The following is a 25,025-nucleotide window of genomic DNA, read 5'->3' as shown; positions in this document are numbered from 1 at the left end:
TTATTGATCTCTCGATTAGCAAACATTGACTTCCCATTGCAAACAGATGGCGATCCCCCTTCCGGTATCGTCTTATCTTGTACATGTGAGCCCATCTCTAGATATGTTTTGCACGAAATAGTTGTTATCCCGGCAAATTTGATCAATATTATTACCAAAGTTACAGCTGTTTCGAGTCAGTTTTGCAGCTCAGAACTAGGGATTGCAAAATTTAAGTAAATTAAACTGTTGATTTTTTATTGCTTTGTATTATTTAAGCAGTTTTTTTGAGCAAGCAGGTTAGTTTTAGTGTAAAGTTGAGAGTCGAATTTTACTTTGGTGTCGACTGTCGAATTCAGCTGACAGCAATGCATCTATTCGCTTTTGAAAAATTGCCTTGGTGCCCTTCTCAAATTTTCAACAGTTGCCTTGATGCCCTTTTGAAATATTACAAATTGTCGTGCTGCCTTGCCTTTTCAGTGAAAATCCAAGGCAATTATCAACTTGCCCTAAAAAAGTTGCAGTGCCCCTTCAGATCCTTAATTCGAGGGCTGACAACAAGGTCAAATGTAAGAAACCCCACTGGCTATTTTGGCTGTTTAACATGGAGTTCTATGGGGGATTTAAAGTCATGATATGACCGAATGTCGAAATTACTTTGTTTACCGACAAACACAACAAATTTGGCCGATGGGACTTATGTAAACTTGCAAATATGCCAAAAATTCAGGTTTCAACAAAATTGACCAATTTCCTATTATAAGATCATACATTATGGCTTTTAAGTGCAATACTCCCTTGTGGAAGATTTAGCTAGTCTTCCACAGAGGGAGTATGACTTTCAAATAGAGCAGCTAATTAGAGTGACCATGGTAACTTCCATTTGAAAAATTCCAGAACTGTTCAGAACAGTGAAAATTACAAAAAATTAACCTCACAAAAAACAAACCTGTTGCACAGTTCTATATGGGTTCTATTGGACACACTGCACATCACAAAAACTAGACATTATAAATTGATACAAAAATTTGGAAGTCATACATAACATATTCATTTTTAAATCACTTCATGAGGTAGCAAACATTTGTCATAACTATGTAATATGAAATTATGGATAATTGATCTACATGTACAAAATTCAATCAAAGAGAAGACTCCTTGGTGATTTTATCTTACAACACATCCATGTATACTATGGTCAGCTTATAATTGGTCAAGATTGTTAACATCATGATTGGATATAGAATTGTTAGACTGGTGTGCACACAGTTGGGTTCGGGGCCTATGCTAGTTGCGCTTTGCGTAATGCGTGATTGGCACTTGCATGTGAATTTACATGAGTGCAAGTTGGGACTTTATCAACGTGTGCAGTAACAATCAAACAATTTTTGCCAATTCTAAGCCAAACACAGTATAAAGATTGGTGCTCTTTATATTTGAAGGTCCCTTCCTCATCCCTTTGAGCATGGTGGCATTTTTGTAATCAGAGAAACTTTTGGCCAGTTTTCACACATAAGTCTTCATGCATATTCCCTTTGCAGAGATCGAGATATTAGCATTGTTGTCTGATATCAATGTCCTTATACAATGGAAACTCATTAACATGAAATCTATAACACTAAATCCTGGTAACTCAAAATGCTTTTCAAATCCCAAGCATAAATTTTATATATAATGAAGACACTATAACATAAAATCCAAGGACTGCCTTTTGAGAAGAGCGAGAGCACTTAAATCTGATATAGGAGAGTGATTTTTAGCTCTCCTTAGTTAACCATTCTCTCCTTTCATTCTATTGTAAATGCTCTAAACAACTCTCCTTGAAGGCTCCAGAATGAGCTATTTAATCCTCTCCTGCAAATTCCAAAAGACAGTCCCTGCATAACCTAGAAAAATAAGACCATTTTTTATATCACATGGAGCTGAACCCCAATGTTCCAAGGCAGTGTCTTGGCTACAAATACTTTGCCCACCATATGATTTGGGCTATTCCAGTTGATATGGAAGACATGACCTTAATCTTCCACACAGGCAGCATGAATTTCAAATGGGGTTACTTGAATAGGTGACTCCATTTAAAATCTACACCCCCTGTATGGGAGATTAAGGTTGTGTCTTCCATAAAGGGTAGAGCGTACTAAGTACCATCGCAGGGGTTTGAACCCGCAACCTTTCGCACCATAGTCCAATGCCTTATCTATTGAGCTATCTTGACTGCTATAAACAATTAAATAACCAGACCTCTACAGCATATTGGTTGGGGGTTCAAATAGTTCAAGTATGTGTTGCTATGGCCTTAATTTGTAAATCTGATCTACTTAAATCCATGTACAATTTCCATCAAATTTTTTAATTTCATTATTCTTCACCCAAAACACTGAACTAATCAGGAAGGGTTTCTGTCCATTTTAAGCTGAAATAACGAGGTGACATGAAAAAAAAACCTCACTGGCTATTTTGACTATTTAACATGCTGGTTCCATGGGGGACTTACGTCAAAACACAATTTTACTTGTTGACTGACAATTTACACACAATGAGTTTGGCTGGTTCCATTTTAGCCTTTAGGAGTAAGTTGGGATATGTGTAAAATTATAGGAAAAAATCAAGTTTGGGTATAAAAATACAAAAAACATTTGTAAGATCGTACATTTTGGCTTTCCAAACATCTTTATTATATTATAATTTAACCGCCTTTTTTTTTGCCCGTCCCAGTAATAAATCCAAAATTCACATATCTTGAAAAGATGTGGTCAGAATCAACTAGAATTAAACAAAAAACAAAAATAGTACAAGGCTAACCTCAAATAACCAAATCCATTATTATTAAATCCATTAATCAAACAAGACAACATTTCTGGATGACATTTGTCACCACCTGCCAATATCTTTACAGCCAGCATTTAGCCAGAATCCACATGGTTAATTCTTGTCAACAAAGCTGTTAGAGTGAAAGTTGATTCTTATACACTTTGAGGTCCACACAGTAATTAAATTGGCAAGAACCAAATGATTATTGCAAAATGTGTCAACAAGAGTCACCACTGATTCTCAGACACAATTGTATCCCCTTCTCATACCATCTCCATTCTTTTGTAGAATAATAGATACGGTGTAGCTGTTGTGAAAGAATTGTTGATTGGATGCAGCAGTTGATGAAATTCCTGGTCGCTATAAATGGTTACTCTATCATCATCAAAATGTCCCCAAACTTCTCTACTATTGTCCCGATCAATGATATCTGTGACATCATCATAGGTCTTTGTTACCTGACGGACTGGAATTCTTGAATAGCAGACATAATGGCCACTGGAACTAGACACACCACTGTGCATGACTACGGCAAAGAGGGCGTATTTTTGCTTGCGTTGACGACACTGTTTGGTACACCACTGAGTAAGACACAAGGTAAGAGGTGTTGCCAGATGATCGTTGACTTTAGATATGCCACCAAATGCCAAACTGAAATAGAATGAGTAAAAAGAAAACATGAATCACAATTTACATGACCTTAATTTCCCACACAGGGAGGATTTCAAATATAATCACCCATTCAGGTAACCCATTTGATATTCACACTCCCTGTGTAGGCGACTATGGTCATGTCTTCCACAGGGGGTGTATGGATTTCGAATGGAATAGCCCAATAAATGTAGGTCTTTGGCTCAACACCCACTTCATATTCATACCACTGGAATCGCAATAATGCCTAAAAAACAAAATTGTTTGATTGGCGTAACTCGACAGACCCTAAAAATATTGCAATAATGCAATAGGCCCTACTACCTACCTATCCTATTTATTTTCTTTTTATGTTACGCCAATCTCTTCCTTGCTCTAATGATCCCCCATTTCATTAACAAGGTTAGATGTATATTGGTGCAGACTGCTATGGAGTTGTCAATTGCTAAATGGTCTTGCACTCAATATTTAGACAAGTATGGGTTCTATAAAGAAGAACCCACGGCTATATGTGACACGATCTGGTCCATGTTAGTTAGCCCTGTGATTATAAACGTTTTCATCTGTTTTTCTGATTTTAATCATATTTTAGGACAAGTAACAACAAAATCAACACTTAATTCTGGTTACAGACACCAGGAGATAAGCTTACCTTCCAGCAAATGCACAGAATCGCTTCAGCTGAACAGACAAAACTGGGGGTAGGGAGCCAAACAACATGGTTCTCTCAGCCTCTGTATGGTGACGACATGATTCACAAAAATACTTGTTTTCAGCTGTCAGTTTCTCTGCACAAGCAAATTCTGATAGAGCCCACGAAAGAGAGAGGTTGTTGGAGCTACCTACAATAGATTTTAAAAACCACCTTCAATGTTTAACAGCAGGATTTTGTTTTGTTATGTAGTTTTCAGAGTTCCTTCACACTTTAAAATTGCATGTAGCATGTGTACTGCATAAAAGGCTATACCATTTGAAATCAACACTCCCCTGTGGCAGATTTAGCTTAGCTTTTCTTCTACAGAGGGAGTATTGGTTTCAAATAGAATAGGCAACTGATATTTGAAATCAAAGCATTAGCCAGAGGGGTGTCTTTAGGGTGTCCAAAATGGTCAAAAATACCTTGTTCTTCCTATTTACTCCATTATAAAAATCGGAATTTTAGGGTGTCCAAATTGAAAACAGGGCGTCCAAATGACATCTGGACATCCCTCTGGCTAATGCCATGTTTGAAATTCTTTACATTGCTTTACTGAAGATATGATGGGTAACTGGGCTAAAAAAATTGGGGTCAACAATTCACAACTTCCATTGGCAAAAAATAATTCTGTCAGTACCTTAACAAGTTTGTGCTCCCCAAGCATCCCCCTCCAGTTACGTTTTTTGGTGTGTGGCCTCTGACACCCCTGCTATTGGTATTGATTTATCTCTAATCAATTTGTATCATCCACCTGTTGATCTTACCTCCAATAGCCATTATTGTCAGTCACTTACCTGGAAGCTGATCCTCTTCATCAGACTCAGCCACTTTGTCCATCTTCTGTACAGGCACACTGATATCTTGGAATTCTTCTCTCCTCTCTGTAAACCCCTCACATTCCATACATCTGGTTCTTAACACCAATGAACCTTGAAACATTTTCTCCACCGTTTGTAATTGCTTGTCTACATTACTGACAGTTCCTAGACACTCCACCTCGCTCTCATTGGTTGCTGCTCTATCAGTTTCCTGACACCCACTCTTATTATTGGTGGATGAGGCACTTTCATTGGATACAGTTTTAGTTTCATGACACACACTGTTCTTGCTATTTGTGGATGTGGCTGATTTTGTTGAAAGCTCGGATACAGGTGATTTGGAGTCTGCTTTAGACTTGGCACTTTCTTCTGATGAATTTGGCAAATGAGGTTGACTTTGATTTGAGTTATTATTTGTTTGATTGTAACATACTACTCCATTTGTCTCAGGTTTTACATCAGATATACTTTCACATTTGCCATTCATAAGATGCTGGTTGGTGTCTGTCCCATTTTCAGTTCCATTGACCTCATCATGGTCTTCTAATTTCTTATACCTGATACCATTCACAGGAGTACCATCTTTCTTACTAAAACCAAACTTACTTAGAATTGTAGGCTGGTTGAATGGCACACGGATTCTCCCCAACCCAAGCCGCTTTTTAGTCTTTCCTGAGTTTGCCTTATCTTTTGTTTTCCCATTTGCATCCCCACTTCCATTAACCACTCCTGCAGGATTCAGTTCATCATTACTATTCCCATTGATGCCATTCATATATTGGTCACCTGACATTCCAGTTTTATTTTTCACCACAGAGTCGCTACTAGGAGTCAAAGAGCGTGCTTTCTTTTTTCACTTTTCTTTGTGGAGTTGAATCTTCATTAGACGCTTCTGAGTCTCGTGATGATGATCTTCGTTTCCGTGTCTTTACCTTACCATTTCCATTTACTATTCCACTTCCATTCATGCTTCCACCACTTCCATTTGTTATCGACGATTCAGAAGTCTTTACCTTTTCATCTGCAACCACGGGTGTATTAGTTTCATTTGTTGATATTTTGGACAAGTTTTCAGCTGCTGAATTTTGACATTTTCTATCATTTCTTAGTTTATCATCGGCATTTTTCTCATTTTCAGATTTTTCTGGAGGACTTTTCACAAGAGACAACTTAGAATGTTTGTAGCGTTTGGGATTTTCTTTTTCTTCTTTAGCTATTTGCAGCAGTTTCTGGGATGCATCTTGCAGTTTACTTAGCAAAGAGCAAAGTAATTCTTGTGAATCATGCTGCAAGTAGCCCTGAAACATTGGATTCAGCTCCCTGGAAAATAAACATGAAAGATTCATTTTTATATTAAACATGAACGATTCATTTTTATATTAATTATTATGTTATGTCATTTTCACCATTAATACAAAATTAAATACATAATACACATCTTGTTTTACTAAATGGTTTCCCTGTTCTAGGTTTTCAATTTCAAAAACAATCCCCTCCACATAATGCTGAGGAATTATAGAAAACTTTGTGCCGGGCGATCTGATGCTATTAAATGTGTTTTCAATTTCTGGTTCATTCTAGTCACCTACATGTACTTGTTATATTTCCTGTTACAGTAGCTTGGTTTCAGATTCCCCTCACTCTCTAGCATTCCTCCTGCCCCCTCTCACATTCTTGTCTACCTTCTGTCCCAATCCCCTACTATATCTCCCATTAAAGATATCAAATTCCGCAGTTAGCTAAAGCACTTTTGTACATTTAAGGCCATTCAAATATTTGCTGTACAAATACATCATATTACATTGCATAAAACATGTAAATAACCTGCTCTGATTCTGAAAGTATGAAATGCTATCGTTGGTGCAAGCTCGCATTGCTGTGTTACCCACTAGCACTGTACGGTCCTGTACCAGGCTAAATATGATGGCCATTTGTAAGTAATAAGCATTCCATCTTCCTTTTGATGTTCAACCTTGTCTTTATCAGATGATTTTACATTTGCCAGTTGTCTGTTTTGTCTGTTTCAATAATGCAAAAATCTGAATTTTGATTAATTTTAGAGTCTTCTGGTACAGCAAATTGCTAAATGGGCCTTTAAGAATAAGTTGTGCAACCTACCTGAGAGAATCAAGGACCTCTTCAGGATATATACTCATTTCTTGGTCTGGTGAAGGGTTGATGGCAAATTGCTCTTCTTTAGCCTTCATCTCATCAAACAACTACATTATAACAAAAAAAGAAGAAAATAAATCAAATTAAACTTGATTTTTTTCTTAATTCTGATACTTGGAAGCGGACAAATTTACAGGTATGTTTCTGGGGTTGTAGCTACAGTGGGCGCCAGGCGGTGGTGGGGGAAGAGCCCACCTCTCAGTTTTGGAGCCCACCACTCAGCTGCAATTTTGGCATTAGAGCCAACCACTCACATTGCACAATTTTGTTGAATGGCCAAATATGCAAGATTTTCATCAAATGCTACCCAACACTATAAATGTCCTGGCTACAACCCTGCCGTAATTCTTTTTCCCCTGCAACTGCCAGCACATTCATATACTTAGACATGGTGTAATAAATGTTTACAATGTTGTCTGAAACTGTCATTTGATCACTTCCTTTTTGCTACCTGGATTATGCTACTTGCATTCTGTTTTACCAAAATTGCTCACCAGTGGCAGGTATTTTATGTTTGGGCAATTCCATTTGAGGTCCACACACCCCCTATGGAAGACATGGCCTAATCTTCCACTCGGGGGTAGGGGTGTAAATTAACGGTTATTTGTCTAACCGTTTTTAACTGACCACAATCCGGTCGGTTAACTGTGTAAACGTATGTTTTCGGCGACTTCGAGGAACCACTGGACCTACCGTATTGTCTGTAATAAACACTCTCCCTCTGATAAACACCCCTCCAATTTTTCAATGAAAAATTGACAAAAATGCAAACATTTCCAATATCCAATTCCATGCCATATCGTTTGACTTTGAGTAAGCTTAAAACTTGCGTCAGTCATATCATTGACGATCGCTAAATTCAATTGCATGGACAAAACCTACTACGACTCAAACTTCCATTCATTTCACCAGATTATTGCTTGATGATGCACTTACAGGTGTAAATTTGTTGTATTTACCACAAAAATATCATTAACCACACTGTTCTGTGGCGCCGCCATTATTAGGTACGTGTAAATCCCTCCTTTCTACAGGAGCACCATCGGGAAATTTAACCAGATTTTAAAGGTTTTTTCACTGTTTTCAATTCATTTCCAATAAAAACGCCCCCTTTTGGAAAAAATGCAACGCCTCAGAGGCGTTTATTACAGACAATACGGTAGGTCCAGTGGTTCTCTTTTTTTTAACGTTTAAACGTTTAATGATTTTCCTAAACGGATAGTGCATTTTACGGTCGGTTAAACGTGAAACGTCATTAATAGAGTATGACATGAATACAAATTATCAATTTTCATATTAAAATACAAAACATCTTGAATTTTTTTTTTCTTTTTTTTTTTTTTTTTTTTTTAGGTCAACCATGAATGATCCTAGCATTTAGGTCTAGGTCCGGGACACTACAAAACCAATTTGGTACCGGGCAGGGTATTTCCTGCCGGTAATGTAATCTGGTGTTGATTTCAAATAGAGTCACCGATTCAGGTAACCCCATTTGAAATCTATGCCCCCTGTGTGGGAGATTAAGTTTATGTATTCAACTAGAATAACCCATTACATTCTAAACTCATTCAGGCAAGATAAAATCATATTTTTGGCAATGTTTAGGACAGGATGATTGAAAATACCAGAAGTTAAAAAACCCTAGCTAAAAGGGATAAGATGTAGTTGATGGCTAATGAGTAAAATCAACTGATTAGTAACAAAGGAGTTATGACAAAAAATATCTAGAACTAGGACAAGTTTACCAATTTTACCTGGTTCAACTTGATCACTAGTTGAAGTAACATTCTTGAATCCTGTGACTGCTTCTTTTGTTTGGAGTCAGTTTTGCTTCTTGGACTGGTGTCATCTTCAACATTCTTGGCTACCTCTGCCAGATTCCTGAGTCCGTCACAAAAACCTGGTGTATAACGGAGAGCCTGGAGAACACTGTAAACAAATAGTAATGGAAATAATAGTGTAGTGGTGATTCAACAATCCAAACTTACAAATAATGTATGCAACTATGCATGGATGCAGTAAGACACAGCATCATTGTTGATACAGATTCAATCATACGAGTGGATTCAATCATGTTTTGTCGTTGTTCACCACCAAGTTGTGTCCAGCCCATCTGTGTGGTTTATTCGCTCGTTTAACTGCCTTCATTAAGTAAACCATGCAGACAACATGGGCGCATCATTGCTAACCAGTGCATTACATACATTACTACATGAAACAAGCACATCACATTTCTAGAATTTATTTCCAAAATTAGGGTTGGTATTATTTTGTAGAGTAAAACAAAACAAAACCAACTTTTTTCCAGAATTTCCAGATCAGTCAGATTTATGATGACAATCAAAGTAACTATTTTGTAACCTATATGATTTGGTTATTCAATTTTAGACCTACCTGTTGCAGTTGATGTTTACCAGATTGTTCCAAAAGTCACACAATTGGAGGTAAGGGAAAGGTAAGACCCTATTTTTTGTGCGGAAAAAATAACTTTAGGAATTCATGGAAGAAAAAAGCTCTTACCGATTGACAAACATTCAAAATATCTCTTCAAAATAAAAGTATGGAAAAATAAGCCCTTCTGTAAAAGTTGATACCCCTGAAAAATGAATTTCACGCATTATGAGCAATGCTTACAGGCCAAGTATTAAGTACCAGTAGCCAGCTCTTTTTCCTTGGTGTTTAGGGAGATTCCCTTGACTTAGTTTAGGTAGGGACACAACTCCTCCAGCACATCGAGTTAAAATTCCCAGCTCCCAAAATACACATGGTATGTCTCAGTGCACATCACCATGGCACCGCTGGGTTTGAACCAGCAACCTTCCAATCACAAGTTGGGATTCCGTACTGCTGCACCACCATGCCCACAAATACAGTTTGTCTACTCTGAAGTACAAAGTGACAACGCTCGCGTATACAGTGCGTAAAACAGTGCACAGTGCTGCGTCTCTGCTGAGGTATGTGTGCCTTCAAAGTTGGCACAATGTGTGCGTCCACATTGGTACTTTGTCAGGTGCGGATCCAGAGGGGGGGGCGGAGGGGGCGTGCGCCCCCCGTAAAAATAGCAAAAGTAGGAAAGATGGGGCGCGCGCCCCCCGTAAAAACGGGAAAAGGGGAAAGGAGAGAAAGAGAAAAGGAGAAAAAGAGAAGAGAAAAAGAGAAGCGAAAGGTTAAATTACGCATAATTGAGTAGGCCCGTGCCTAAAAACTGCGCAGTCGGGTCGATTGAAGGCCTATAGGCGTGGGATAGGCCTACACCTGTGATTATTTTAGGCACTTGCATGAAGGTCCTCGGCCCAAAACCACGTGAAAATCATAGTACTGCGAGCCCGCTGATATAAAGCTCTGATAGGCCTATAGTGCAGGGCCCGTCCAGTATTAACCTGGTATTAACACGGAGTCAATACTGACATCAATTCATGCATGCTTTAGTAGGCCTAATTGTGTGTCTCAAGTTTTACAAAGTGGCAGCATGGTCAGTGGACCAGTGTAACATTTAAAATTTTGCAAATAGAATTCGGGCCCTTTTTTGTTTAAAGCAATGATATACGTATACCTATGGTGTTAAAATGATGCACCAAATGGCTTCAAGTGGACCTTCATTTTGCAAAATTCCCCCCTCAGACACCCCTACGTATGCGTAAACAACTGGCCGTTTTCGCTTTTGTTTCGGACACCCATACACTTTAGGCCTATATTGTTCTAAGTAATAACTTGAATGATTAGGCCTACAGTAATAGTGAATAATGGTCCACGAATGGCTTCGATTGTGCCTTCATTTTCACGTTCCGAACTTTATCTGACTAAAATTTTGTACAATAATAGTGTCAAAATTTTCCACCAAATGGCTTCAATTGGTCCTTCATTTTGCCAAATTTTCCAACTTCGGAGGGGGAACATCCACCCTCAGACACCCCCTGCGTAGGCCCTATATGTATAAAGAAGTTACCCTTTTCTTTATGCTTTGGATACCCGGAACTTTATGTTTAAAGCAATTGAATTTATATAATAATATTGAAAACTTGTCCTCGAATGGGAAATAAGCTCTCATGTTCATTCACAAATTTTCCGCTCTTTCAAACTCATATTTCTTACACAATAATAGTGTCAAAATGGTCCTAGAAATGGCTTCAATTAGGTCTTCATTTTGCAAAAGTTCCTCACTTCTAAGGGGGGAACATCCCCCCTCAGACACCCCCCTGCATCGCGCAAGCAATTGAACTTATATAATAATATTGAAAACATGTCCCCTAGTGGGAAATGAACCGTCATCATGGTCATTTCAAAAGTTTTCCGCTCTTTCAACACTGTTCAAACTCAAATTTCACATAATAATAGTGTCAAAATGGTCCATCAAATGGCTTCAATTAGGTCTTCATTTTGCAAAAGTTTCTCACTTCTGAGGGGGGCATATCCCCTCACACACACCCTCAAGGCCGCGCTAGCAATTGAATTTATATAATAATATTGAAAACTTGTCCCTAATGGGAAATGAACCGTCATGGTCATTTCAAAAGTTTTCCATCTTTTCAAACTCAAATTTCAATAATAATAGTGTCAAAATGGTCCACCAAATGGCTTCAATTAGGTCTTCATTTTGCAAAAGTTTCTCACTTCTCAGGGGGCACATCCCCTCAGACATTTCTGCGTCGGCATAAGCTGACGCGATGATCGCTTTCATGCCATATAATTCCTCACCCAATCTCATCCCTATTTTGCGCCCCCCGTATTTTTGGTCTCTGGATCCGCGGCTGCTTTGTACTTCAGAGTAGACTGACTGTAGAGGTAGCAGGACTAATTTTAAACCTACCTATTGAAGTAGCAGGTGTTACCCAGATTATTTAAGCCACAATATGGAGGCGGTAATTCCTGAGGTTCTTCTGACTGGTTTTCAAACCTGAATGTATGGAATTGAATCAAAATCAACTGTGTTAAAATAAATGTATGATTAGATTTAAAAATCAATGTTAAGGTATGTTGTCACTTAAGCTGTAATTGAACTTGTTTGAAATTCTACAAAAATAAATGTATGCACTGCCGATTTTTATAGTTTTATATTCAAATTTAAAAATTTCAAATATTCAAAATTTATTCACAATTTTTGTTCTCACATAAAATTCATAATGTAACAAATCACATTCAATTCATGTAAATATACACATTAGATAAAGAACAAATTTTAAATGAAATAGGCAAATTTATAATTATTTATGAAAATAAATTAGTATTTCACACAAATCTAGAGACAATTGAGAAAAGTGCATATGAATGCAGCACAAAAGCTATTGCAGTTAATATCCATATCCATACACCCCTTACTGAAGATGTGATCTCCCACACAGTGAGTGTAGATTTCAAATCTAGAGTTACCTATTCAGGTAAGCCCATCTGAAATTTACACTCCCTATGTGGTCATATGGTCATAGTCATTATCTATGTGGAACATTATGGTCACATCTTCCATCTTAGGGGTGTATGAATTTCAAATAGAATAGCCCAATATCATAATGAGTAAACTTACAGATGATAGTCATTGGTATCATTTGTGTTGTCTATATCTGGTGGAGCATCTTCATTCTTCTCATCATCATCAGTTATATTGCGATTATCTTTCCTGGTTAACTTTAGTGAAAGTCTAGGCTTCTTCTTGACTGGGCTTTGGGTGGCCATTGTTGTAGCATCACACCAACAGCTAAATACCTTAACAAAATATGGAAATAGTCCCAAACAAAAATGTTTGGTAGACTCATAACCGGTGCGATCTTACCTTTCCGATGTTGATTAAGATACTTCTTGCATCGATCCCGAGATGCGGAAAAAAACCAATAGTCATTTTGTCCCACATAAATGAATAAATAACAAAACCCCCGATCCCCGAGTGGACTCACCCATTCGGTGACGTCACACACGATAATCATCCCTTATCCGACTTGGGCAGCCCTACCGCCAAACTTGTAGGGGCGGTCGGGGTCGGGATAATCAACATCGAAAGGTAAGATCGCACCGGTTATGAGTCTACCAAACATTTTTGTTTGGGACTAGACTCAGTACACCGGTCGATCTTACCGCTTCGATGTTGATTAAGATACTTCTTGCATCAACATCTGAAAGATCGATCTAGCAAGTAACCGACGGATGGAGGTACAAGATTGGCCAGCATCTGATAAGGATCGGAGAGTGGGTAGCATGGTAATCGCGAGGTCAAACTATTTCCCCCCTCACGGCCGGAAACAGAAAGACTACGTGAACAGATAAAAACCCTGAACTGAAAGTTCAGTGGTTAAGAATAGAAACACTGGTTCTTACCATGTTGGAATTCTGATTGTCCGCAAAACACCTGATACCCAACCACCATATTATCTCCGCGAGAATAGCCCTGGAGAACTTATCGCCTGGTCGTTGGTTTACGCTTTTGTAGTAAACCGTGGAAAAGGACGACGGGTTCTTCCAAGACACAGCCTGACAAATCTCTTCTATGGGGACCCCCTATGGTAGGCCCACGAAGATGAGATAGATCTGGTTGAGTGGGCCTTGGGGCGGCGCCTTTTGCCGCCCGAGTCCACCAACACCTGGACCAGCCACCGTGCCAGAGTCTGTTTAGCGGCTGGACCGTGCGGTTCTGCGTGAGTGATAAATAAGCGGTCATGAGCCCTCTTAAGGTTTGTGTTCGGCCAAGGTAGTGCTGTAGCGCCCTCACCGGCACCACAACCTGTCTTCGGCTATTGATTTAACCCTGCCCAATACTGGGAGGAAGAGGGCGAGTGTCGGAATGTACCGCTCATTTTTGCAAGGAAATCCGGCGAAGAAACAGCGTCGCTCCGTTGTTAGTAAATACGGAGGCTGACGTCGAGACTGCGTGCAACTCAGAGCAGCGCCGTCCCGAAGCCAACGCCAGAAGAAAGGCCGCCTTAAGAGTGACGTATTTAAGGGTCGCTTTTGACAGGGGCTCAAAAGGGGACCCTTAATATACCCAAGACTGTGTTGAGGTCCCATGGAGGGACCACCTTCCTTTCGGGCGGGCGCCGTTGAACATACCGTCGAGAAGAAGACTTAGGGACCCATCTGAATTGATAGTCTAACCGCCTTCAAATCCTCGATGAATCGAGAGAATGGCTGACTTATAGTTGGCTATCGTTTGCCTGCTGAAGTCCTGACCTGAACTTTTCTGTCAGAAAATCTGCCACTAGAGGCACAGGGGCTCTAGTGGGAGATGTATTTTCTCATCGCACCATGCGTAGTAGGGAGCCAAACGCTGACTATACGCACGGAGGGTAGACTCGTCTACCCCCGGCGATGCGAGAGAAGCAGCTTCTGATGAAAAGCCTCCCTCCGCCGCAGACGTTCCCTGATAAGGGCCATGCAGCTAACTGCAGGTGCTCTAGTGGTAGACTTGGTACCTCTCCTCCGGCATCCGGAGTAGATTTGGTAACTCGGGGAGTACTCGCGGCTGAGCCGCTAGTAGATCCACCATCGGTCGAAACCACAGGTGTTTCGCCAGAACGGTGCTATCAGAATGACGTTGCAATCCTCCCTCCCGATCTTGGTCACCACCCTTGCGAGCAGTGAGATCGGGGAAAGCGTAAGCAGTCATTCCTCCCCAGTCTCACGGACAGAGCGCCCACGGCGAATGCCTGTGGGTCTGCGACCCTTGAGCAATACACCGGCAGCTGATGATTTCGATGAGATGCGAACAAATCTATCGAGGGGGGGTACGTCACCTCGCAGAGCGTCTGGGCGACCTGCGGAGCAAGGGACCATTCTGTAGGTCCCGACACCTTTCCTCGTGACAGATCGTCCGCGAGGATGTTGGTGACTCCCGCTATGTGCATCGCTCTCAACGTAATCTGCCTGGCCTTGCACCACCCTATCAGGCGAAAAGCGTGCAGGCATAACCGTGGTGACCTGGTGCCCCTTGTCTGTTGAGGTAGGCCACCACGGTTGTGTTGTCTGTTTGGACAACGATATGAGATCCCACGATCACCTTCTCGAAATGCTGGAGAGTTCTCTCCACTGCCCAAAGTTCGAGAAGGTTGATATGGAACTCCGTCTCGTGGCCGACCATAGGCCCGAGACTGAGTCTCGTGGATGTGGCCCCCAGCCCAGCTTTGACGCTGTCGGTCGTCACCACGTGGACGCACCGCTGGTGCAGGAAACCTGACACCTTGAGTCAAATTGGGCTGATGGGTCCACCACCAGAGTTCCTCTCGCGCGATCTCCGACATCGGAACCGCGAGGGATATTGGGTGACGACTGGGCCTGTAAAAGGCTAGAAGGTGTAGTTGTATAGGCCTCATGTGAAAGCGGCAGTACGGTACGAGGTCTACCATACTGGCCATAAGGCCCAAAACCTTCATCCATGCCACAGCGGGTGCCCCGCTCACTCGGCGAAGAGTCGGGCACACCTCGCCATGTTCGTCACCCTCTCGGTGAGGGCACCGCGATCCCTCCTTGAGGTTGATCTGGGCCCCTAAGAATAGTGGGTGTCTGCGTCGGGACCAGATTGGATTTATTGACGTTGATCAGAAATCCCAGGTCCCGCCCGGTACGGACTACTAACTCCACGAGACACTGTGTCTCCAGCGGGGTGCGTCCGTAAATGAACCAATCGCCCAGGTAGCAACACATGTTGACTCCCCTGCGCTTCAGGTACGCTGCCACCGCCCTGACCAGGAGTGTAAACACTCTGGGGGAGGTGGACAAGCCGAATGGCAGGCATCGAAACTGGTAAGTTTGACCCTGTACCTTGAAGCGTAGAAACCTCTGATCTTGAGGTGCGATCGGCACATGCAGATATGCGTCCGAGAGATCTAGCGATGCCGCCCACATACCCTTGATGGGGCAGGCTAGCACCGGCGAGAGTCTCCATTCTGAACCTCTTGGGCCTGATGAACTCGTTCAACGGCTTGAGGTTCAGAATGGGCCTCCAGTCGCCGGTCTTCTTTGGAGCCAGAAAAAAAGTGCTCCAAAACCCCTTGGTGAAAGGGGGGGTAGACCGGGACAATCGCTTGCTTCGTGAGAAGCTGAGTGACCTCTGACAGTAGTGCCCGACGCTGGGGGGCCGTCTGGCGGCACTACCGTGGACCTCTGAATCGTGCAGGCGCACGTGGGGTGGCTGGTAAATTCCAGCCTGTAACCCCCACTGACCACTGACAATACCCAGGCGCCCGGTGAGATGGCATGCCATCTCTGGGCGTAATGCACAGCGGCCGCCCACAGGGGAATCCTGTGGAAGTCCAAACCTGCCGGCATGGACTGTCGACCGCCCGTGCCCTCAGGACCGATCTGGTTTGCCACCCTTAGAAGAACGGCTCTTCTTAGGGGCTTGCCATACGGTCCAGCACTACTCTTGCGCTTCCCAGTTTTCTTGGGAGGTGCTGGAGTAGCCTCGGGCTCGGGTGTAGTCTGTGGTGCTGGCGTCCTGCTGAAGCCGGAGCTGGCGCTGAAGAACGCTTAGAAGACTTCTTCTTCTTGTGCTTCTTCTTCGCCTTACTGCCCTTCCCTTGGTCAGGGCAGCCTCCGACTTCTTCAGAGTGCTCTCATTGGTGGCCTTCTTTGCCCGGTCCTCAACCGTAGCGCAAAAGGCCTGTCCAAAGAGTAGCCCCTGTCCCACCGAGTCTGACTTCTTCATTGCATCAGCAAAGTCGGAGCCGTAAGTTGACTGGAGGGACAGACAGGCATTCTCCCGTCGGCGAGATGACATCCTATGGGCTAGGCCCATAGAACTCTCGTTGAGGTTAGCTGTTAGCACCGCTAACAGATTAACCTCGCGGAAGAGTTCCGACGTTGCCCGTGGTCGCTCGCTACCTTCCTACCGAGGTGCTCGGCAAGCGTGGTAGCGACGCTAGAGACTCTGATAAGCGGCGTGCTCGCCATCGATGAGCTTTAGCTCCTCCTCCCACTGGGGAGAACGACCCGCGCGCCTTGGCCGCCAGCGGCAGGCGCTTGGCAACGCGTCTGGATCCATGTCAGGGACCCTGAGGTAGGTTTCAGTAGTCCTCCTGCGAAACACGCAGTGGAAGCGTGCAAGCACGCGGCGTCGAAGCTCCAGCGAGCCTGACAGCCCCACTGAAACCTACCCTTGAGGTCCGCCGGGAATGCAAGTGCGGGCGACCCTTGTGTGGACGCCAGCTAGCTGGGCATCCTACTGAAAGATGCCCTGGTCCTCCTGAACGGACTCCTCCTGAGGGAAAGCCAGGCCCAAACCTTGGGCCACACGGCTCATCACCTCAGCGGTGTCCGCAGGCAGACCATTGCTAGCGAGTTCCTCACGGGAAGCGGGGAAGGATACCTGAAGCTAGCTGCACAGTCTCATCAGACTGTGAGTCGCTACTGGTTTCATCTTCCGACTCCTTTCCCTCGCCTTCAGACTCTGACTCACTCTCTGATGAGGAAGAGATCTGACGACGGGCATCTGAAGGTGGACAGGGAGGTGTCGCCACCGTGTGGCTAGCCAACTGAACACCAGCAGAAGAGGGAGTACTCCCGCTAGACCCCGAGATGCTAGCTATAGCACCCGGGATCCGCGACGCTCTCGCTGCTGTCGCCCTAGCCATAGCAGTGTGCGGCCTACCCTGAGCTGTATCAGGGTTAGCCACTCGCCGCCGGGTTGGGTAACAACTGGTGGTACTGCTTGCCCAACGCTAGGCGGCACTTGCCACGGTGGTAGACCGTGGAAGAAACCACCCTGCGGCGGATACCACGGGCATACCCTGTTGGTAGCTGACCCTGAAAGGATCCGCCACCAGGGAAACCCCATGGAACGGCAGTACCAGTACCGCCTCCCCCCCCCCCTGTTGCCACAGGGACTGTGGTAACCAGGACGAGTACTGCGGTACCTGCGTGGTTGTAGCGTAGGTGCCCGGTAGGGCTCCCGGCTGCGTACCACTGTACCCATGCCTCACAGCGTTCCCCGCTAGAGGATCAAGCCGTGTGTATGGATACCCCGCTATACTGGCTGTCCCTTGGCTAAAAGGAGCTTGCCTAGTATCACGGGTAGCTGAGCGTGTATACCCCCGATCAGTCACCTCGCTACCTGAATAGGCAGTATCAATCAATGGAGCCATGCTCCGCTGAATAGATAGTGATCGATCATAAGAGGGTAATTGACCCATTGACTGTAATGGATCACCACGCTCTGCTGGCTCTCGAGGACATAAGTGGGTTGTTGATCAGCCAGGCTGTTCAAACTACCTACCCTAACCTCTTGAGCCTCGCCTAAGGTCGCTGTGTGGCGGACCACTCACGGCAGCTATGGGCTGCGTGCATAGTGGCTACCACTGAAGTCAAGCCGTAGCTCGCCTCGGTAGCTGCCACTGTTTGCACTTGGGTCGCTGTCCCGTGAGAGACTGCGAGCCCAACCCCGTATAGCCGCTAGCCAGTCCCGGAGGACAGCCGGCAGCCATTCCAAGGCCCAGGGAATCACTCGGCGGTCCCACCATGGAACGCTGCCGTGTGACAACCCCAGTTGGTTCTGCTAAGACTACACCTGAAGCGTTAGCCCCGGTATCGTCTCTGCTAAACCCATGCGTTTTCATTCGACCCTTGCGGGGAACGAAAGAGCGTGCTGCGTGCCGTGGATCAACCCAGGCAAGCCCGGGTTCCACTGGCACGCTGCGCGTGCTACAGACCGCCGAGGCAAGTCCGCTGCACGCTGTATGCTAGGATTCAACCCAGGCAAGCCCGGGTACCCTTGGCATACTGTCCGTCGCCGGCTACTGCCGCGGGTGCTAGACCCGCTCGTTCGCCAGCAATAGACGGGTGTCCACCTGCAAGAAGCTCGCTAGAGATCTCACTGGTAGACTGGTACTCGCCTGTTAGGGCAAGTACCGCCCTGCTGCCTGCTACTAGCTTAGACGTTAAGTCAGTGCTTTCGCTGGCTGTTAGGCCTTCGGGCTCGCTAGCAGTCCCCGGAGGGTCCGCCTGCTTGCCCGGGACCGGCGCCCCAGAGGTTACCTTAGCGTGGCCCTTGCCGCCTCGCTAGTACCTACCATATCAATCTTACCTGTAGGCTTCTGTTTCTTAGTCTTCGTCTTCTGTCTGTGTCGAAGACCTAAACGAAGCGCTACTTTCTAAATCCTCGAAGTGGATGTCCGATAAGCCTATGCAAAAGGAAGCACACTTATTTGATTTAGAGCAATCCCTGGGGAGTAGCAGAGTGGATGCGGGTCCCACTCTGGCACAAGGGAAGGGCATGATTGACAAGGCCTAGACATTGTAGTAATCGGGAGCGTACAGCACTACCCCGAACACAAGCTCAAGCCCAATAAACAGACCCACACGCACAGTGGCTGACGCTGATGTAGTGGTATGATATAAAAATATATATACAAAGGGATGAAAAACTGAAAACCTTTTGGGGAAGATTTGTCAGGCTGGTCCTTCGAAACCCACGAACTCTTAGCAGTAACTCGTCATCAGACGCGCACTGAAAGATATAACGATAGAGCACACCATAAACATAGCGATAATCACTCACCATACATGTATACACAGTACTGTACAAACATCTATTGTAACTTACTAGTCTGTTATAGTTGTTTTACGTGAGAACAAAAATAAAATGGCGTCCTAAGGGCGGCCATTTTGAAAACGTGTGTCCCGTGATATGAACGGAAACACACATACAAGCTAAGTTTTTGGATCGTTTTGTCACTTTTCTAGCGAAAAATGTCGTCAAAACTATCTCCCTAGCGACTATACTGGTTGGTTTTACCTCAGTGTAACAAACAAACTGTATATCTCAAATCCTTTGGTTAGTAATGATACTTAGCGTTGGTAAAGAAAAATCCACACGTCTATCTCATTTAGAAACCAAGGAGGATAAGGGTTGATTATCGTGTGTGACGTCACCGAATGGGTGAGTCCACTCGGGGGATCGGGGGGTTTTTGTTATTTATTCATTTATGTGGGACAAAATGACTATTGGTTTTTTCCGCACCTCGTTATCGTTGCAAGAAGTATCTTAATCAACATCGGAAACGGTAAGATCGACCGGTGTACTGAGTCCATATGTGTTCAAAGTCTAAATTCTCAACGTTTGAGAATAGGCCTCTACGTATCTTCATGATCTTTTATATTTTATGTCCCTCACACAGTTGTAGTAATTCTACAAATTTCAAACATTTGAGGACTTGTTCTCAAGTTGTAGCAGGTGCCACAGGGTGTCTTTGTTACCGTATAAATTGTTTTCAAATTATAAATGTCGCAAAATATTAATATTGAGAATAATTAACAACCTGTTTGACCTCTCCATTATATTCATACATTGCTCACCTGTGTTTTCATATCATATTTTGTGGTGAAAATGATTACAAATGGTCGAATGTCATAAGGTGGGCATGCAAAAAGGCTCGCGGTGTTACATTTTTCGAAATGGAGTCGCCAATAAAATACTATTTACATATAACTTCACAACCCGTTGGCCTATTGAGATAATTTTTTTAAAAGGTGAGACTGATGCATCACTATGTTGTGAACATATCCAGGCACATTGAACAAAATCCTTTCAGATTTACATTGCCGCTAGTGCGGTACTAACGCTGCTACTTTGCAATTAGCAGAAGAGGTCGATATTGTCCTTCTCATTATTCAACAGTTTACATATTACATTTTACATGCTATTTTTCAACCGTTTATGATGTTCTATAAAGTATAATTCCCTGTGTGAACCTATACGTGGTAACAACTAAAGTACATTAGTCATTACAATCGTGTAAAAACTATAATTTAAAAAAATGTTGAGGGCATTCCTGAAGTAATTTAGTACAAGGAACTTATACGATGTCCTCATTCACAAACTGATACTATCTGTCCATCGTATAAGACTGTTACCGTACGGCAATGTGGTGAAGGAATATTACACAGTCAAGAATAGGCTCCATCATCTTTTGATTATGATCCCTCCCAGTCTCCCGAAACATCACATAACGCAGAAAAAGTAAGGCCAACTTGCCTAGTTTTGCCAAATTTTGGCAAGAAATATCTCTGTGTAATCCTATGTAAGTACCATATCACATCGTTATCGGCGATCAAGGTTTTTTTTCTTCTGAAGTTTGGTTGGTACCCACCACCAGCGTCATGCATGTGACGTGACACAGCTAAAATAATCCACCGGGAATCGGGGATCGTTAAAACGTCAACAAATTTCAAAACACAGAAAGCAGTAAACTTAATGGCGAGCGGTCCGAATTTTGAGCCATACAAGTTTACGTGGTGAACTAGAAGTAATTGCCAAAACGAACAGCATTTTTTAACTAAAAATTGGTACCGTACCGTACATGCGTATGAATGATTAGAGGGTAACATTGCCTACAACATATCAAAAATATTTTTTGTAAATTTTGACCATGTAACAGAAATTACACCACCTGCACCTTGTCTTGTTTAAAAGGCCCATTCAGTGTCAGTGTAAACATAGCCTGCTAGTGGTTTAGCCGAAAGCCGTGTATTTAAGGTGGTTATGGAGGCATTATAAAAGTGCTCTAAGCATGTTTTAAACAGATTAATTGAGTAGAGCAAAGTACACTGATCAATATGCCTTTTGTTTGGAGTCAATCGGACATACGGTTTTCAAAATATATCAATTTATATTTTCTTTGTATCTTATTGTTTTTATCAATAATCAATAAAGTTAATGAGCTAAAATGACTGGAGAAGCTCATTAACATATAATTTTGCCAATATTTTGCTAAAATCCATGCATAAATGTTCAGGGTACTTTTATTTTGCATAATTTTGCCTGAAACTTGGTCAAAGTGTTTCTAATATGTTCTAATGTATTATATAGTGAAGCCGCCCCCCTAATTTGCATATTTGCATAATTAATCAGCATTTATGCAAATTAGCTCATTAATTATGCAAATATGCAAATTAGAGGGCGGCTTCACTATATAATACATTAGAACATATTAGAAACACTTTGATAAAGTTTCAGGGCAAAAGTATGCAAAATAAAAGTACCATGAACATTTATGCATTGATTTTTAGCAAAATATTGGCAAAAATTACATATTAATGAGCAGGGGTAGCGCTAGAGCTAAACACTCCAGTGTCCGCAGGGACCCCCGAACTTGCATAAAATTAAAAAGTAGGGGGTCCGGAGTAGAGTTTGGCGAGTCCGAGTTGCACAAATACAGCATAAGTAATATGTCTGCAATAGCGCTAGATTGAAAAACCGGGGGTCTGCAGGGACCCCTGAACATGCAGAAAATTGAAAAACAGGGGGTCCGAACTCTATTTTGGTGGGTCCGGGACCCCAAAAAGCGACCTAGCGCTACCCCTGTTAATGAGCCTTTCCAGTCCTTTTAGCTCATTAACTATATTGATTATTGACAAAAACAATAGGATACAAAGAAAATATAAATGGATGTATTATGGAAACCGTATGTCCAATTTGCTCCAAACAAAAGGCATATTGATCAGTGTACTTTACCCTACTCAATTAATCTGTTTAAAACATGCTCAAAGCATTTTCTAATTTCTAGAAAATGCATCCAATACCACCTTAAAGGGGCATTTCGTGATCCACAGCCTCATCCCCCCCACTTTTCCCAAAAAAAAGTTGCGATTTTTACACCACTGGATACCTCTGGCTACATTTATACCAAATATAGGTATGCTAGGTGAATTCAAATTTGCCATCAAACTGCATCATTTCATATATCAAATTAAAGCCCTTGAGTAAACAAAGCCAAAACTGAAAACCATTTTTTCATAGCACTTTCCGTAGCAAAGTTACATCTTGTCAAAGATTGACTTTCATCAAAAAGTTTCAGCTAGCAAAATTCCCCAAAACGGCATTTCGGGGTGTTTCTAGATCTTAAGTCTCATTATGATAGCAGTTTTTTTTAATGGAACTGCTATCCAAATCCCTCTAAAATTCCATGTGCGGGTGACTTATCACCATAAAAAATCACATATTTGGGTCAAGTGAAGTATAGAAAACATATTTATGTAGGTTTCTTTCTTCGGGCACTTGTTTTAAATTTCTATGTAAAAATGCATTTACATTGTCGGCGAATTTGGCTGACTACATGTAGCAAATGTGTTAACTAAGGTTTGCCTGGGTTACCTACCAAATATTTCTTGCAGATTAATTCGTTTAGCAAAAATATCGCCAAATTTGAATTTCGTTCTGGTGCACCAGAACGAAATTACAACACATTGTCTATGGAGCAGTGTAATACACATAATCATACATAACTCGCAAACGCAAAATCGGAATCAACTGAAATTTTGGAAATAAGCTTTTTTTTTTTCGTGGCAGGGGTGGAATTTCGGCAGGAGTCCGAGAGTCGACTCTCGCAGAGACTCCCGTAAAAGTCCTATTGCGAGAGTCCATGTGGACTCCCGCTGGGAATGATCAACAGGCCTTAAAACTCAAAGCCTGCAAAATATAAAGGAAAAGTCGCCAAAGATGCAATGACATATGGAAGTGAGAGTATGATGACACATATATATTAAAAACTTAACTTTGTTAGTTTATTTGTTAGTTTGTTTGATTGAATGCATTTTACGTAGACCTACATATAATACCTTTTGGACTCCCGCAAGATTGTACAACGAGAATCCATTTACGGGAATCCATGGACTCTCGCATAAAACTCTCTTGCGAGAATCCACTTGACTCCGATTTACCACCTGCATACCTGCACCAGTGCATGTAACATTCCCTCTGTGCATGCAGCTTTTCACTACCTGCCTGCACGCGTGCATGTACGATTTTAGCGCTAGCGATATGACAAGGCAATATACAAAAGTAAACAAGCAGTCAGTCCGATTTGGAAAAACCCAATCTATTTTTAGCGCAACATCCTGACTTCATTAGAAGGGCTGGCGTCAAATCGCGCAATTGACAATTCCCGATACCCCTATCACGTGAGAACTGTCACTTTTTTCATTGACTTCCCTAGTCTTCTACACAGCCAGTTTGCGCCGGTCTGATACTTGTCGATCCTAACGAACATTCGAGATAGCCACATACAGTCTGGTCCGAGACTATGACTTCCCTTAGGGGCTAGCGTAATGTGACGTCATCCACCAATTCCCGATACCCTCGCACATGTAGAAGCTGTCATTTTCATTTCATTGAAAAAAAGAACCGAATTTAAACCGTGGGAAATATTTGTTTACGTCACGGAAAATAATCATAATAATGTCCAGCAAAAAAGGAAATAGCTCAAAAACACTTGCATCATTCTGAAATTGTGCACCTCGTCGGCGACTAGTTCTAGAACAGATGAAGCCACAGCATCCAGTGTTTTGGCTAAGAAATCGGCGAGTGATCGGCATAAAAATGACAATGACAATGGAGCCGGGAATATTATTACAAGCTTAACTGACAATGATCGTGATTCAATGTGATTTTATGTTTGCTTTAATTTTGGTGCATGCACACTTTTTGCTGTGCATGTAGAAATTTTGGGCTACATGCACCAGTGCAGGTAGGAAAAAATTTGTAAATCGGACACTGCTCCTGTGCCGTGGCACTTTACGAAATTCCACCCCTGCGTGGATATCTACCGGTACTGAAAAATGTCATAAAAAGAGGATGCTAGGATCACGAAATCCTCCTTTAAGACAAAAATAAGGAATTTACATGAATCTGTTACAATTTAGATACTGATATGCTGACAGTATCTGAATTAGCTACATGCATTTGAATGGGGCTTCAACTTAAAAGTTAATCAATGCAATGGTCGATTCATGGATTGGGCTTGGGCATTTAAATGCATCGCGTTATGCCAGTGTACAACGTGTCACAATTTATTACGTGGCTACCTATAATGAGAATTACTTCATTTCAGTTCCTACCTTTACATGAATATTTTGCTGATCGTTGTGACTCTCAAAAACAATCCCAAACTTTTCCCTGTCAAGTCTATGTTTGCCGCCACATAAAG

General features: G+C 42.6%; 1 protein-coding gene across 1 annotated transcript; it reads right to left on the bottom strand.

Annotated features, from left to right (window-relative positions):
* Window positions 1-676: 676 nt before the first annotated feature.
* Window positions 677-25,025, bottom strand: LOC140157789 (ubiquitin carboxyl-terminal hydrolase 1-like). The gene is given in 9 exon segments (XM_072181038.1): window positions 677-3,441; window positions 4,094-4,283; window positions 4,933-5,787; window positions 5,789-6,276; window positions 7,075-7,175; window positions 8,883-9,057; window positions 11,936-12,022; window positions 12,647-12,825; window positions 24,937-25,025. Coding segments are annotated over 8 exon segments (2,433 nt in total). The 5' UTR covers window positions 12,796-12,825; window positions 24,937-25,025; the 3' UTR covers window positions 677-3,053.

The sequence above is a fragment of the Amphiura filiformis genome, chromosome 1 (genome assembly GCF_039555335.1).
Source record: "Amphiura filiformis chromosome 1, Afil_fr2py, whole genome shotgun sequence".
Classification (NCBI taxonomy): Eukaryota; Metazoa; Echinodermata; class Ophiuroidea; order Amphilepidida; family Amphiuridae; genus Amphiura; species Amphiura filiformis.
The sequence above is the reverse complement of the archived record's forward strand: the minus strand, read 5'-3'. Positions and strand labels throughout refer to the sequence as shown.